At 49.1% G+C, this 14,008-nt stretch overlaps 1 protein-coding gene across 1 annotated transcript; it reads left to right on the top strand.

Moving 5' to 3' along the window:
- Positions 1-7,534: 7,534 nt before the first annotated feature.
- On the top strand, positions 7,535-13,263 carry LOC120838536. Its single transcript, XM_040208512.2, has 7 exons — positions 7,535-7,783; positions 7,925-8,029; positions 8,666-8,804; positions 10,017-10,138; positions 10,301-12,053; positions 12,147-12,320; positions 12,668-13,263. Exons 1-7 carry the CDS (start codon positions 7,535-7,537, stop codon positions 13,261-13,263), a joined length of 3,138 nt encoding a protein of 1,045 aa, XP_040064446.2.
- Positions 13,264-14,008: the final 745 nt, after the last annotated feature.

Genomic DNA, 14,008 nt, shown 5'->3' with positions numbered 1-14,008 from the left:
TCCGAAGTGACGGCCTGAGATGCGTGAAATAAGCCGGGTGATCTGGTAAATTGACGCCTTGAGCGATTTGATCATCTCGTAGTTGTTGCCATCCGCCTGGACCCGCAAACCCAGGATGCGAATGCTCTTCACCGACGGGATACGCAGTCCTTGCGAGTAGAGCGCGATGTCCGACGGCAGCTGGCGGGACCGAACAGGTTTGAGGAGGAGGAGCTCCGACTTTTGCGGAGAGCAAGTTAGGCCCCTCGGAGTGACGTACTCCTCAATCGTCCGTATCGCTTCTTGTAGCGTGTCTTGGATGAACTCGTCACAGCCGCCGGTCATCCAGAGCGTGAAGTCATCTGCGTATATACTGTGGTGCAGCCCCTCGATCTTGCTGAGCTTCGCAGGCAACTCAATCATCGCCACGTTAAATAGATATGGCGACAGGACCGAGCCCTGAGGTGTGCCTCGCCCGCCTAGATTGATGTCGTCGGACGTGACGCCACCGATGGAGATTTGCGCCGTCCGATCGCTGAGGAAGTCTTGAATGTAGTTGAACGTGCGTCGCCCTACGCCCAGCTTCTCCAGGTTCTCAAGGACCGCATCATGCCTGATAGTGTCAAAGGCCTTCGTAAGGTCGAGGCCCAGGATCACCCTAGTGTCGAGATGAGAGCTTTTTTCGCCATCTATGATTTGGTGCTTGAGCCTCAGCATCACGTCTTGGGTAGACAAGTGTGGCAGGAATCCAACCATGGTGTGAGGGAACAATTGGTTCCTCTCCATGAAGTCGTTGATTCTCCGTAGAACGACGTGCTCCATTATCTTGCCCACGCAGGACGTGAGCGAGACTGGGCGCAGAGCGTCGAGCTGAGGCTTCTTGCCTGGTTTCGGGATCAGGACCACTTTGGCCGTTTTCCACTGCCGTGGTAGCTGGCCTTGTCTCCAGCACTCGTTGATGTACTTTGTGATGCCGGTTATGGCTTCGTTGCTCAGGTTCCGCAGCATCTTGTTGGTGACACCGTCCGGTCCCGGAGCAGACTTGGTCTTCAAGTTGCGCAGTGTCTCGGCAACTTCAAACTCAGAAATGTCCGCGTCTAGCACCTCGTTGTCTGCACCGCCGTATGTCGTGGGTGTTCTCGGCGGGTTGTCACCAATATATCGCTTACGGATCTCCTCTACTAGGTCGTCCTCGTCACCCTTGTGACTTCGAATGATCTCGCACATCTTGCTACGCTGAGCCGTCTTACAACCGTCCGGATCCAGTAGGTGCCGCAGTATGTTCCAAGTTTTGGGTACATTGGGCTGACCGTCGAACCCTTCGCAGGTATCCTGCCACTGTTGACGCGTAACCTGGTCAGCGTACGTCTCGATCGTTCTGCTGAGTTCAGCGATCTTTCTTCGAAGGTTCCGATTGTTACGTTGCGTACGCTGCCGCTTCTGCAGACTAGCCTTAGCCTCCCATAAGTGTAAGAGTCGGCTATCCGCAGCGGCCACGTCCGCTTCTTCCGGAATCACCTTGGTCGTCCGCTCGGCAGCTGCCAGCAGGCATTCTATCCACTCGCCAATATTTGTAACGTCTTCCGTCTCGTATTCGCCCATCAGCTCTCGGAACTTATCCCATTCCGTGATCTTGCACTTTCTGCCCCGCGGCTTTCCAGGGCCCGCGCGGATCGTTATCTTTAGCACATAGTGGTCGCTACCCAGGTCTTCCCACGTGTTTGTCCACTCTGCATCCTTTGCATAGCGCACAAAAGTAAGGTCTGGCGTAGTGTCTTGTTGTCGGGCGGCTCCTCTCCTCGTCGGATGATCCGGATCGGTGATCAGGGATAGTCCGCATTCGTGAGAGTCGATCCACAGTTTTCGGCCCTTGGGTCGTTCGATCTTGTATCCCCAGTCCGGATGTTGGGCGTTGAAGTCCCCAACCACGACCAGTGTCTGGCGTCTGGCGATGTTCAGGGTCGCTTGGAAGAGGGAAGCGAATCTGTGCCGTTTCGCCGGGCTGCTGTAGGTGTTCAGCACGAAGAGGCTGCGTTGGTCTTTCTTCTTCCCCGAGATTATCTCGATTAGCACGTGTTCTACTGTTGAAACGCCTGTGTCATGAACGACGACCGTTATGTTCCTTTTGACCAACGTGACCACTTGCGTCTTTTCCTTGGTATCCATGCCGTAGGACTTGTAACCCGACAGTTTGGCCAGTTGTTTCGCCTCTTGTAAGGCAATCAAATCCGGTCGTTCCTTTTCGTCTTTGTTATTCACGTATTGCTGTAGGTCGCCCCTCTTTTTGCCAAACCCGCGGCAATTCCACTGCCAAATTATGTACTTTTTACTGTTCACCATCTCGGTTTCTAACAACTCGTGCCGTACGTAGTTGTTCCATGTGCCTAGCCAGCTGCGTCAGCCACTCGGGGTTGCACATCAGCTCGACCACCTGCTTGTTAACTTCCTGTTGCAGCGGCGCCTCGGCCTTATCCAATGCGACCGTCTCTTGCCCCGGTCTTACGACCATCTTCCTCTTCGCGGGTGGCGAAGCCTTCTCCGGTTCCTTCTCCGTCTCGTTGCTTTTCTGCTGAAGCTGTGTCCTCAGCCATGCGTTCTCCTTCTCGGTCTTCTCTACCATCACGCGTAGAGCCTTGTTTTCTTCCTGGAGTTGTCGCATCATGACAAGGATCTCGTCTAACTTGTCGTTCTGCGTCTTGGCCTCCTTGCTCTTCTTTTCCGAGGCATTGTGGTCGGTCACCCCGGCCCAGCTGACTCGCTGTCGGGAGCTGGACCTCCTCCTGGACTTCGATCTCCGCCGCGAGCCGGACCGCTGCCGCGAGGTTGACCGCACGGATGCTCGGCTCCGTGACCGCGAACGCGACCGCGACCGTTCTTTGGGTAACGGCGGGAAGTCCTCTTCCTTGAACCTGCTCTCCTCTTGTTTCTTCTTCTTCTCCCACTGCCGCTGTTGCAGGATGTACGGCGTCTGGAAACGCTGCTTGCATCGTGTGTCACCCGTGGGGTGAGCCTTGCCGCAGATGCCGCACGACGGCGAGCACGCGTGGCCGTCTGTCGGGTTTAGAGTGTTGCAAATCTTGCACCGTTGCTCTTTCGGTCGCGGACACACGTCGGACCGATGTCCGACTCCGCCGCACGTACCGCATACTTCGATCTTTTTCTTGTACAGGTTGCACTTGTACTCCACGTTGCCGTACATGATCCAGAACGGCACCTTCTGGCCCTTGAAAAGTACCACCGCCGACTTGGAACGGCCCATCCGTCTGGCGTGGAGCACGTTTGGGTTCCTCGCCGTGACTAGGTTGTTTAGAACGTCTTGCTCGGAGTCTTCGTCCGGTATCCCGTGAATTACGCCCTTTATGGTGTCGTCTGGCGGTATTGCGTACGCTACAACCTCGTAGGTTTGTCCCTTGAGGCTTATAGAGTGCACTCCTCCGTATTTGACGGCGTTTTCGAGTGCCGGGGTGCTCACGATGAGCGTATTTTGTTCCTCGTTGAAGCGAAAAGCGTCGTGTCAGGCGTTCTCCGATGAGAGCTGCGCCGCGCGTTGAATGCTGCGTTGGACCAAGACTCTGTCTTCTTTCCGCACGTTTAGTCCTCCCCGAAGTCGAAAAACGATTTTCGCATCGTCTTCCGGAAGCTTCGGAGGCCTTGGCGCCTTCTTGATTCGAGCTCGGCCGTTCCGCCCGTTGTTCCTACCAAGAGTGCGGTTTGGCTGGGAACCGGCCGTTAGGCTTAGCGCTTTCTTTTCTGCTCGGGCCTTGAGTAAGACCGGCATCCAACCTCCCCCGGCAGAGTGAAACTCCTCCGGAGTGATTTCTTCTCCTTCTACCTCGACGACTCCGTTTCCGGGAGTCAAAAGAGGTATTTCGAAGCTTCGAGTGTCCATCTTGTCGGTGCGGCAGCTACGGCCGCCCTCCATTTGTCTTTTGATGGCGCGCGAGGCTGAGCAAGGCGGCGCCTTGTTTCGTCGAGAAAAACGGTGAAATCTTGAGAAAAAAACAGCCCGCTCACCCAAGAATTTGGTGTCCGGGGGTTTCTCTCGCGTTCCACCGCATGTTGGTGGTGAAGATTTGGAACTATACTGCAGAGGTTCGCTGAAAGCTTGGAAAGTTCACGGAGCTGATGCGAGATGCGTCCGGCCCAGATCACTTCGTCGTCGTCTCTCCTCGCCCTGGCGGTGCAGAAACTTGTCTTTCTTCAGCCGGGCTCACGTGTGCAACACAGTCAGCCACCCCGCCGTGCTGTACAGGGCTCAGGCCGTCTGCTGCCCGGGCAGCCAGGCCGGAAAAGTACACCGGAACTGGGCCATGTTCGTGTGGAAGTCCGTCATGGAAAGCACACGAAGGAACAACCTCTTTCTGCACCAAGAGAGCGGAGGTCTGGGCCTCGTTAACATCGTGCTCAAGCTGCGCGTGCAGCGTTTTCTGCTCTTCCGGGATGCAAGGGACCCGACCTTCATCGCCGTGCTGCACCACCTTGGATTCCCACATCTCGGGAATTGGATGGTGAGCACGAGTGGCCGCACGACCAAGGGAGCCGCCCTGCGGTTCTACAAGGAAATCGCCAGCTCCATCGAGTTTCTGCAGGCCCAATTTTCCTGGGAGTACCTGGCGACCGTCGGAAAGAGGCGGCTGTACTGGGATGCCGTTTCCGCATCCTTCCCGCCACCGCTCTACAGACAACCACCGACGCCCGACGACGCGGCGCGACTTTACAAACTCGTGCGAATCCTTCCCGTCCCTGTGGCGACAAGGGACTTCTTCGTCCGGATGCACATGGAGGTCCTTCCAGTTAAAACCTGGCTCCATCACAAGGGGTTTTTCGTGCCGTGGTCCCTAAACTGCGACCTTTGCGGGGCGCCCGAGACCATCCAGCACGTCGAGTGTAGCAATGCCTACCTCTTCTGGGACGAGATGAGGACGACGTTTGAGCTCAGGGACTCCTTCGAAGTGGAGTGGAGCGTCTTCAAGTATCTGCAACTAGAGGAGAGAGATAAGAAGGAGGTGGCGCACGTGACGATGCTGCTGGGCCTGCACGCCATCTGGCAGTCGCGTACCGCAATGGTGCAATGCCATCTCGACGCGCGTCCAACCTGGAGCTATACTTCGTGTCCACGTTGGGGTGGGTGCTATCGTTGACGTCGCGGCAGCCGAACGCAGGTGATTGGGAGTGCATCAAGCGACAACTCGAGGAAGGGCGTCGCCGCTACGTGCAACGACGTACGTCAGGCGTGGGAAACTGGCGAGTTCCTGTGAACTGTAGGCGCGTTGGCGTTGGCTGAGGTGCGCGGTGCGCGAAAGAGGACCGTGGCTCTTCCCCCCTTGGAACATAGCGTCTACTTTTGTTCGATTTGTTGATTTTTTTTTCGTACAGATTGCATAACCGCTCACGCGGTCTCATACTGTATCGTTTGCGTTTCCTCTCAATCGTTTCCGCCAAGTCTGGTCTAAGCACTTCAGGTTTGTGTGACAGCTATTTACCGCACAGCGATAGTGTATCTTTCTTTTTTTTTTCTTCTCTCTTTTCAGTCTTTGTTTTTCTCATTCGTCTCTACAGTTTGTATAACGTTTCTATTCGCGTCTCCAGCTCGACGCTCGCTCTCCCGCGGCGGAAACGGGAAGCGCTCTAGTGAGGGTCCCCCGACTCTCCTGCTCAGCGGGCATGGCGGAACTGCTCGCGATCATGGCTCGCGAAATGTCATTTCCGAATGCAAACAACACTCTTCACTGTCCCAACGTAGTGCTGCAGCCGGTACGGGACTCTACCTTACTGTAGAGTTTTAATATTGCGCATAGAAGCAAACGCAAGCAGTGTGCGTTTGCGTTAGAGTTGCGTGCCCCACGTTGTGCGTGCGCCTCATCGCCATGCGCCATCCAAGACCGCAATTTCGGGCTCCGCGCACGCGCAGTGTGGAACGCGCAAAGCTAACGCAAACACAGAGGGCTTGAGTTCGCTCGTATACGCAATATTAAAACTCACTACTGTTTCACCGGCTTCTAACGCCAATGAAACGTGCTGCAGTGAGCAGACGTGCAAGCAGGTAGGCGTTCCTTCGAACTGGAAAGGCTGAGATTGGCAAAACGACGGCGAGCAAATACAGAAGTAAATAAATGTTATGAAAAAACTAGTTATTCAAAAACTGCTTTTTTGGGGGAGTTTGGTCTGGAAGTATATTGCCGGCGATTTTGGACGTTTCGCCGATTGTCAAAAGTCGCGACTTTGATAGCACAATATACTTTACCCACAATTAATGTAATTTTACATGGATTTCTCACATTAGCTAGAATGTTTTCATTGATTTTAGACTATTTTTTTTTTGTAGTTGAAATGTAGCAATTGGCACCACTGATGATAATTAGCACAGTTTTCATTGTCATATTTCTTCGCGCGTTTAAAATTAGATCATAAGCAAAAAATTATATTAGAGCTTGAAGAATTACCTATTCAAATATGTGAATTTTAATATTATTCTTATTAATACAAATCGCGGCAATGTATGCCTCTAATTAATGCCAAGATCACGAGAATACTCTATTTAACCATAATAGTTTTTCCAGAAAGGTATAATTTTGTTTTCTTTTTAGCATATGAAAAACTCTGACATAGTTATCAAGGTAGACAAACAGTTAAACGCTGGATGTAATATGAAGTCCTACGCGTCACACCGGTGCTATAAAAACACACACACACACACTTCAGCTGTCTGACTCGGATTCCGTCTTGGGTTGTTGCGGTGAGAGCAGCGTTTATTAGTTTATGCGTTTCGTGGACATATTGTAAAAATTGGAATTATTCTCTTATTCTTGTGCTGGGATAATTGTCATTATTTCCCATGACAATTATCTGAGCGAGAAAAAGGCAGCGAGAACGCACAGATATCAGCACTGATTTTTTCAACAACTACGAATATCAGCCTGGATCGAACAGTATGTTACAAAATAAAGTTTCCGCGAACAACTTTTCAAAGTAAATAATTACGATGTGAGACACATCTTGAGTCATGAAAGAATCCGAAATGAAGACGTCTATCGAGAAATTAAATGGCAGTGTCTGCGTCGACCCGGTCGACCCAACGCCAAGCGTTGGGCAGACCCAGAGTTCTGATTGGCTATCAAAAATAATACAGGTGACTGGGTAAATGAAGTTAATTATTTATTTACATAAGCATGCTTCTGTATTAAATTTACAGTAATTAAATAATATGTGCTATATTTTGTGCATGCTTAAGTAATTGTCTCAGTTGTTTTGTGTGACGTCATGAGGTCACGTTATTTGACGGGAAGGCGGGAGAAGGCTGATGACAGCTACGCACGTGCGTAGCTGTCATCATACTGTCTTTCATCTCGCCGCTCATTGTTCCCAGTGTCCTTCAGCTGTGTTCGACGGGTCTTCCGACCGCGGTTTCCACAACCTCTGCGCATCCACCTGCAGTTATCGTGAATCGACGTTTTTGAGCCTTGATATTTCCTTTTTGGTTCTTTGTTGATCTTTTAACGCATATATTTTTGTTGTGTCATATTTCTTAGTATTGTGTGCTTGACCGAAGCTCAACATGCCACGTGTTTTGGTGGCTGGGGATTCAATGTTGAAAGACCAAGTCGGGTCTTTCACATTGAAACCCAGCGTGACTGTTGAGGTTCGGTCGTTCAGCGGCATTAGGATCGAGCGGCTCTTCTTCATGATCGCTGACGCCTTGCCTCACTTTGATGTACTGGTGGTGCACGTTGGCACTAACAACACCGCTGATAGTGCCATTACGCGCATCGCCAGATTTCGTGAGCTGGTGTCTCGGGTCTTGAAGGTCAGCCCTCAGATCCGGATTGCCTTCTCGGCCATTCTTCCGAGGCAGATGAGCCTGCGGAGGAATGATCGCTGGGCAGTCGGTGCCGAGGTTCTCCAGGAGCAGAACAGGGAAGCTCGGGAGACCAACTTTTTTTTGCAGGAGCTGTGCCGCAAGGAAGGCCACGGTTTCGTCGACGGGACCAGCCAGGACTGGAATGGAATGCTCAAGGCGGACGGCGTCCACTTCAACAAGAGGGGCAGCGAGGTTAGTTGTGTTAGCAAGAACACTTTTCGCGCTTTTTGTTTTATTACTTTCATTGCCATAAAATGAGGATGCAGAGGCCCCGTTTTGCAAGCAGTAGCGGTTTGTGTGCAGCTTAAATCAACAAAAAAGAGTGGCAGTGCGGTTTTTATTTTGTACTCTCTAAAAAGATGTGATGATATATCCAGAGGCATCCGATTGCATTGTTACTCTATCTTGTGTCATCTTACATTGCTCGACATGTTTTGTCTCACCCCTACGCAATCTTCAACTTAAGAATTTATAGCAGTGACCTGGAATAATACAATATAGGCTGTTTTCATTGACATCATTATGTCCACTATTTTGTTAGGAGCAATTAACCTGGCACATGCCAAAGGTGAACATTTGAAGGATTCATTTAATGCCATCAAATATGCACAAGGGTTGCGCTGATGTCAGCATGGCGTGTATCGCCACGCTCTCTAGCGTTCTCACCCATACTGTTTGCAATGGTACATAAAATCCACACCAGTCGAATATTTCTTAACACACTTTTTGTGGTTGTGTTTTATCTTGCTATTTACATGCAGATTTTATTATTTTTATTTTAATAGTTTGTATTAGTTTGCTCAACACTCGAACAATTGGATGGCCCAGGTGTTCGGCCGCATCCTCCGAGGTGGTGTCCGGGCTGTGGTGGCAAGCCAGCGCCAGGAGGCAGAGGAGCTCCAGCTGCAGCGGGACCTCGTGGAGGAGGAGCACCAGGAGCTGCGCCGGCAGTATGGAGACCAGGCAGGTGAGTTGGCAGAGTTCTGGGCGGGGAGGTCCAACTTCCCCCCCCTCAGCTGTGACGATGCAGGGCTTCCTGCATCGTCGAGTGAGCTGCAAGAGAACACGTGCACTGTGCCAGCCATCGGCATGGGCAAGGGTACCGCCACCTGGGCAATGGTTGTGCAGAGGCCCCCGAGACGTCTCACTCGTGCGGTGCCAAGGACGCATGACTGTGGAGGTGCCAGTGCCTCTGCCGAAGGTGCGGTGGTGGGCTGCGTGCCTTGCACGCAACACCCTCCGGTAGCACAGAGCAGCGTGTCCTCTGGACCAGTGACAGAGAACCCCTTGCCGACGAGTGTGGTAGTGAGCGCACCAAGTGCAGGTGGTGATGCCACTCACAAGCTGAGGCAGAGAGGAGCAAAGTCCTCGAGGATGCCAGTGACGCATGCCGCTGGCCGTGCTCCACCACTCGTTGGGGGAGTCTGGGTGCAACACAAGGCTAGCACACCTGGTGGTAGCTCTGTGTGTCCCTCCTCCTCTGGGGGCTCTGTGTCCATCACCTCTGGCAGTAGCAAAGGCACCGACAGCAAGGTGGTTGTGCAGAGGCACGACCGAGGAGGTGCCAATGCTACAGCTAGATGCGTGGTAGGGGCTCGTGTGCCTCCCTGCACACAGTCTTCTGCTGTGTCATGGAGCACTGATCCCCTCCCTCAGGCGGCTCAAAGCACGGATCCTGCTTTCCATGCTCAGAGTGGCTCTAGCGAGTGGACTGTGGTTAGGCGGAGGCGGAGGAGAAGGGAGACTCCTTGTGTGCCATTGAGGCCAAACCACCTTCACGTCAAAGGTGTTCCCATGGTAGGGAGAAGCCGTACAGAGGCGTACTCTGGAGGGCCCTCTCATGGGTGCAGTAAAAAGAAGGGAACATGCAGCGGTCTGTCATCTTCAAGAGCTGCCGTGTCAGTGAGAGCAATGAAAAATTCTGTGGCACGTGGTAGGCCCCCTGTTTCGAGGGTTTATAACAGCGCTGACACCGCATGCTCTCAGAGACAAGGCCCTGGAGTTCCTGCCCTAGGGGCAAATGTTGCTCTTGTGGCCCAAAACAAGAGCAGTCAGCCACCTGGACAGCATGGGAAGGAGAAAGAACTCAATCGGCAGTCAGTTGGGAACCATCAAGGGGAGAAGAAGGATAGTGGTGTAGGGCATCAGGATAGTGCGTTAGCATGCAGTTCCTCCGAAGGTACGTTGAGGAAAAGATTGTCAGGAGGGGGTCAACTTTGTAAGGGCATGACTTTTAACAACTTCAATGACTTCTTTGAGGTCTTTCAAAAATGGGTGGCAGATGGTTGTCATCCCATGAAAGTGAGACGTTCTGGCGTAAATAAGCTGACCCAACCAGGGGATCCTTTTCGTTATTCACGCATTACTTTCACATGCGTTCATGAAGGAGAGGGCAATCCGGGAGGAAGAGGTATTCGCCGTAACCAGCGTTTCTTTGGTAAAAATTGCACTGCTAAAATTCAGCTTACTCTTTGCGAAAAACCTTACCCTCATTACGAGGTAAAGGAGTTCAGTGACATCCACCCAACTCATGAAGTTAGTCCAAGCATCTACAGGTGGTATAAATGCGTTCGGCTGCTCTCTGATCTTCAGAAGGAGGAAATTGGCGATCTTCTTACCTGCAAAGTTAAGTCGAAGGATATTAAAAAAGTTGTGTTAGAAAAGACTGGGAAGCACCTTACATCCCAAGATGTGAGGAATTTGAAGCATGGCAGGATTAAAAAGATAGAAAATAGTCTACATCATGGGTCTCTTCTGCTGGAGGAAATGGAAAGCCTAGTTAACATGTGCCCTGGTTGGAGAGTACATATAGAGAAAAACGAGAGAGATGAGCTCCTATTTATACTACTTCAGTCAAAGCTAATGCAGCAGTTTACAGAAAAGTATTCAGAAGTGTTGTTCTTTGACGGAACTTACAAAGTAAACATTGAGGGTTTTGTTCTTCATGCTATACTTTGTGAGGATAGCACGGGTCACGGAAGACCATTGTGTTATGCTTTTGTACAACGTGAGACCTCTGAAATTCTAAAATCAGCCTTAGCCAAATTTTTAGCTTTAAATCCTGTCGTGATGTTCAAGTGTAAAGTTGCAGTGATGGATAAGGATCTAAATGAAATGAACATTATAGGCCAGTTGCTTCCAGGTTGCCAAATTTTGCTATGTTCTTGGCATGTGATAAAGTTTCTCCATGATAAAGTGTCCAAAAAAAGCCCTTTCACAATAGACAAAAAGGCAGTAAAGAAAATACTCCTAGATCTTGTTTATGCCCATGATGAGAGCAAGTACAATTTTCTATTGAAACAATTAAAAGAAGAAACGCAAAAGGACCCTGACTTCTTTGAATACTACTTAAAGAATTGGCACACCTGTAGGCGTATGTGGGTACACGCGTATCGTTGGGATATTTGTTGTTTTGGGAATAATACCAATAATAGAATGGAAAGCCACAACCAAAAGATTAAACAATTTCTGAGCGCACAAATGCATTTAGTTGAAGCAGTCAAGGGCTTAGTCCAATATGTAGAGCATGAGGCTTTGTCAGTTAGCTTTGCACAATTCAAAGAAAGCAAGGTATGCATTGATACTCTTAAGATGGACAGCTTTCACCTGGAAGTATCTAGTAAGTGCACGGTGTATGCTAGGGACCTCATTTATAAGCAGTATGAATTATTTTCTCAAGACCATACTTGGAATTACAGCATGACTAAAGGAGAACACATAATCGGATGGCAGGGTAACCTTTACCACGTATCTCAGGACCTGACTGCTTGCAGATGCTCATTTCATAACCATTATAAACTTCCTTGCAAGCACATCTTTGCAGTTCGGTCAGTCCTTAAAGCTAATCTTTTTGACGTAAAATCTGTTGCAACCCGATGGTTAAAATCTGATTTCACAGAGGATTTTACAGACATAGCTCCAGCAACTCCGCAAGTCGTCACTACAACCGTAGCAAAGCAGGGAAGTCCAAAACTTGACACAGTTCAGGAAAGATATAAGTATGTCCATAACAAACTTCTAGAATGGTCAAAGAGCCTTGCTAACACATTGGCACAGCTTAGTTCAAAGGAACTCCAGGAAGAAATGGTGAAGATTGAGGAGTTTTTCATAAATGTCACCACATATCCAAGGAACAAAACCTCACAGGATGTAGGGGAGTTGAATAAACAGCAGGATTATAATGGGAATGAAAAGAATTTAGCAATGGGGATGTTGAGTAATGATACAGAGAATTCACAGAAACCCATTCATATAGCAAGTCTAGACATGAAAGAAATTGATCCCCTGATTGGTAGACATATTATTTCAGATCACGATTATTGCAAAGCCGCTGACATTTGGGCTCAAACCTCAAGGTTACCTGCTCGGGAACTGCAACACCATAATGAGATAGATGTAAAATTGCCAGTTAACCTTGTAGACGGAACAGCTTTTGATAGTACAAACGTCACCTTGAGTATTCCACTTAACAAGTCACCCCGGGGTAGGCCCAGAAAAAAGAGAGCTAGATCTAAATCTAAGGAAACTGTGATGCCAAACAAGAAACATGCCAACTTGCCTCCCACTGTACCTCCAGCACAATATATTTTTTGCAAGGTCTTCAGAACACGCAAAATGATATGGACGTATCAAATGTTGTAATGAAATCAGTACAATCTGTGACTAGCTTGACATCTAACTCTCCTGGAGCCAGTTATATAAAGAAAGATATACTAAATACACATGGGACTAGAAAGTTGTCAAATGTAGAAATGCGTGCACTACAGTACATGAAAGACTTGCCTGGGGGGTCTCACGCTGCTCGTTTAATGACGCAAAAGGATTTCGAAGATTTACTAAAGCCCACAACTCTGGATGATAATGTAATAAACACAGCGCAAGCCATTCTTCGGGACCAATTTGGTCGTGTTGGTGGACTACAAGATCCTCTTTTGGGACAGTGTAACGAGTTTCGGAAACAAGACAAATTTATTCAAATACTTCATGTCCCTGGTCACTGGCTCACTGTGACGAATTATGGTGCACCAAATAACACTGTGTTTCTTTTGGACTCTATTGGAGGTATCTCAGATAGTGCAGTATCACAGTTGTGGAGAATATTGGGGCAAGGCATAGAGATGGTAACTATTGAGTCTAAACCTGTACAAGCCCAGGAGAATGGATATGATTGTGGATTGTTTGCAATCGCTCACGCATTCTGCATTGCGGCTGGAAGAGATCCATGTTCATATAAATTTGATAAAAATGCTATGCGTGCTCATGTGCTTCAGTGTATATGTGACAACGAATTCTTCGACTTTCCTTATACAACAGCATTTGTACCTCGAGTCAATCCTAAACGACAGTCTTTTATACGTCCCCCCAATGCATTGCTAAGCACTAGAGCGGCTGCAACAATCCACTACTATCATGAAGAGGAGCTATGATTGCTACTGTAGAATTAAAATATGAAATGTACTTTCGTATTACTGTCAATAGACGATTTTGCAAATGCCAGTGCAACCAGTGAGTGCTGCAAACAATTGTGGGAACAGTGAGTACTGCCAACCATTGCAGTCCTTGTTGTTGCTATAATCCGTTGGAAGTCAAGAAGGTACGGCGAGGGTAAGACGGGCCGGGGAGGAGGAAGCAGATCGAACGCTGGAGAAGAAAGTGGGAAACCTCCTTCTCTTTTTAGCGATCTGTCTGCTTCTTCCTCCCCGGCCTGTCTTACCCTCGCCCCCCTTCTTGAGTTGCAACGCACTATACAGGTACCTAATTTCCCATAAAGAAAAAAGATAACTCTTCATAAGCACCCAAACTCTGCTAAACGCCTTGGAAGCGTTATTGTTCTGCCAAGTTCAGGTAAAGTTAATTATGAAAATGCAAAGGCTGCTTCATTGACTGCTCTTTTAAGGTCAAGTCACTCTCTTGTTGTCTCATGTGGTTCCCAGGTTCCCCTGCGTGCATCAAGGATGGCATGCACTGATTTGCAAAATGGTCCACTTGCAAAACTTCTGCTTACATGAATGAGAACAATAGTATTCAAATTCCTTTCTTCATTACTGTTTCTAATTTCATTTGTTTCTTTGTTCTCTGTCCTCATGAACATCTCATGCCTTATTAAGGATGCACAAACAATGAGATTACAAAGTACTCAGAAGCAACTTAAATTCTAAAAAGTTATAAACA

Source organism: Ixodes scapularis, unplaced genomic scaffold, assembly GCF_016920785.2.
Source record: "Ixodes scapularis isolate PalLabHiFi unplaced genomic scaffold, ASM1692078v2 PGA_scaffold1__304_contigs__length_218370807, whole genome shotgun sequence".
Classification (NCBI taxonomy): Eukaryota; Metazoa; Arthropoda; class Arachnida; order Ixodida; family Ixodidae; genus Ixodes; species Ixodes scapularis.
This window is presented reverse-complemented; position numbering and strand designations above follow the sequence as displayed.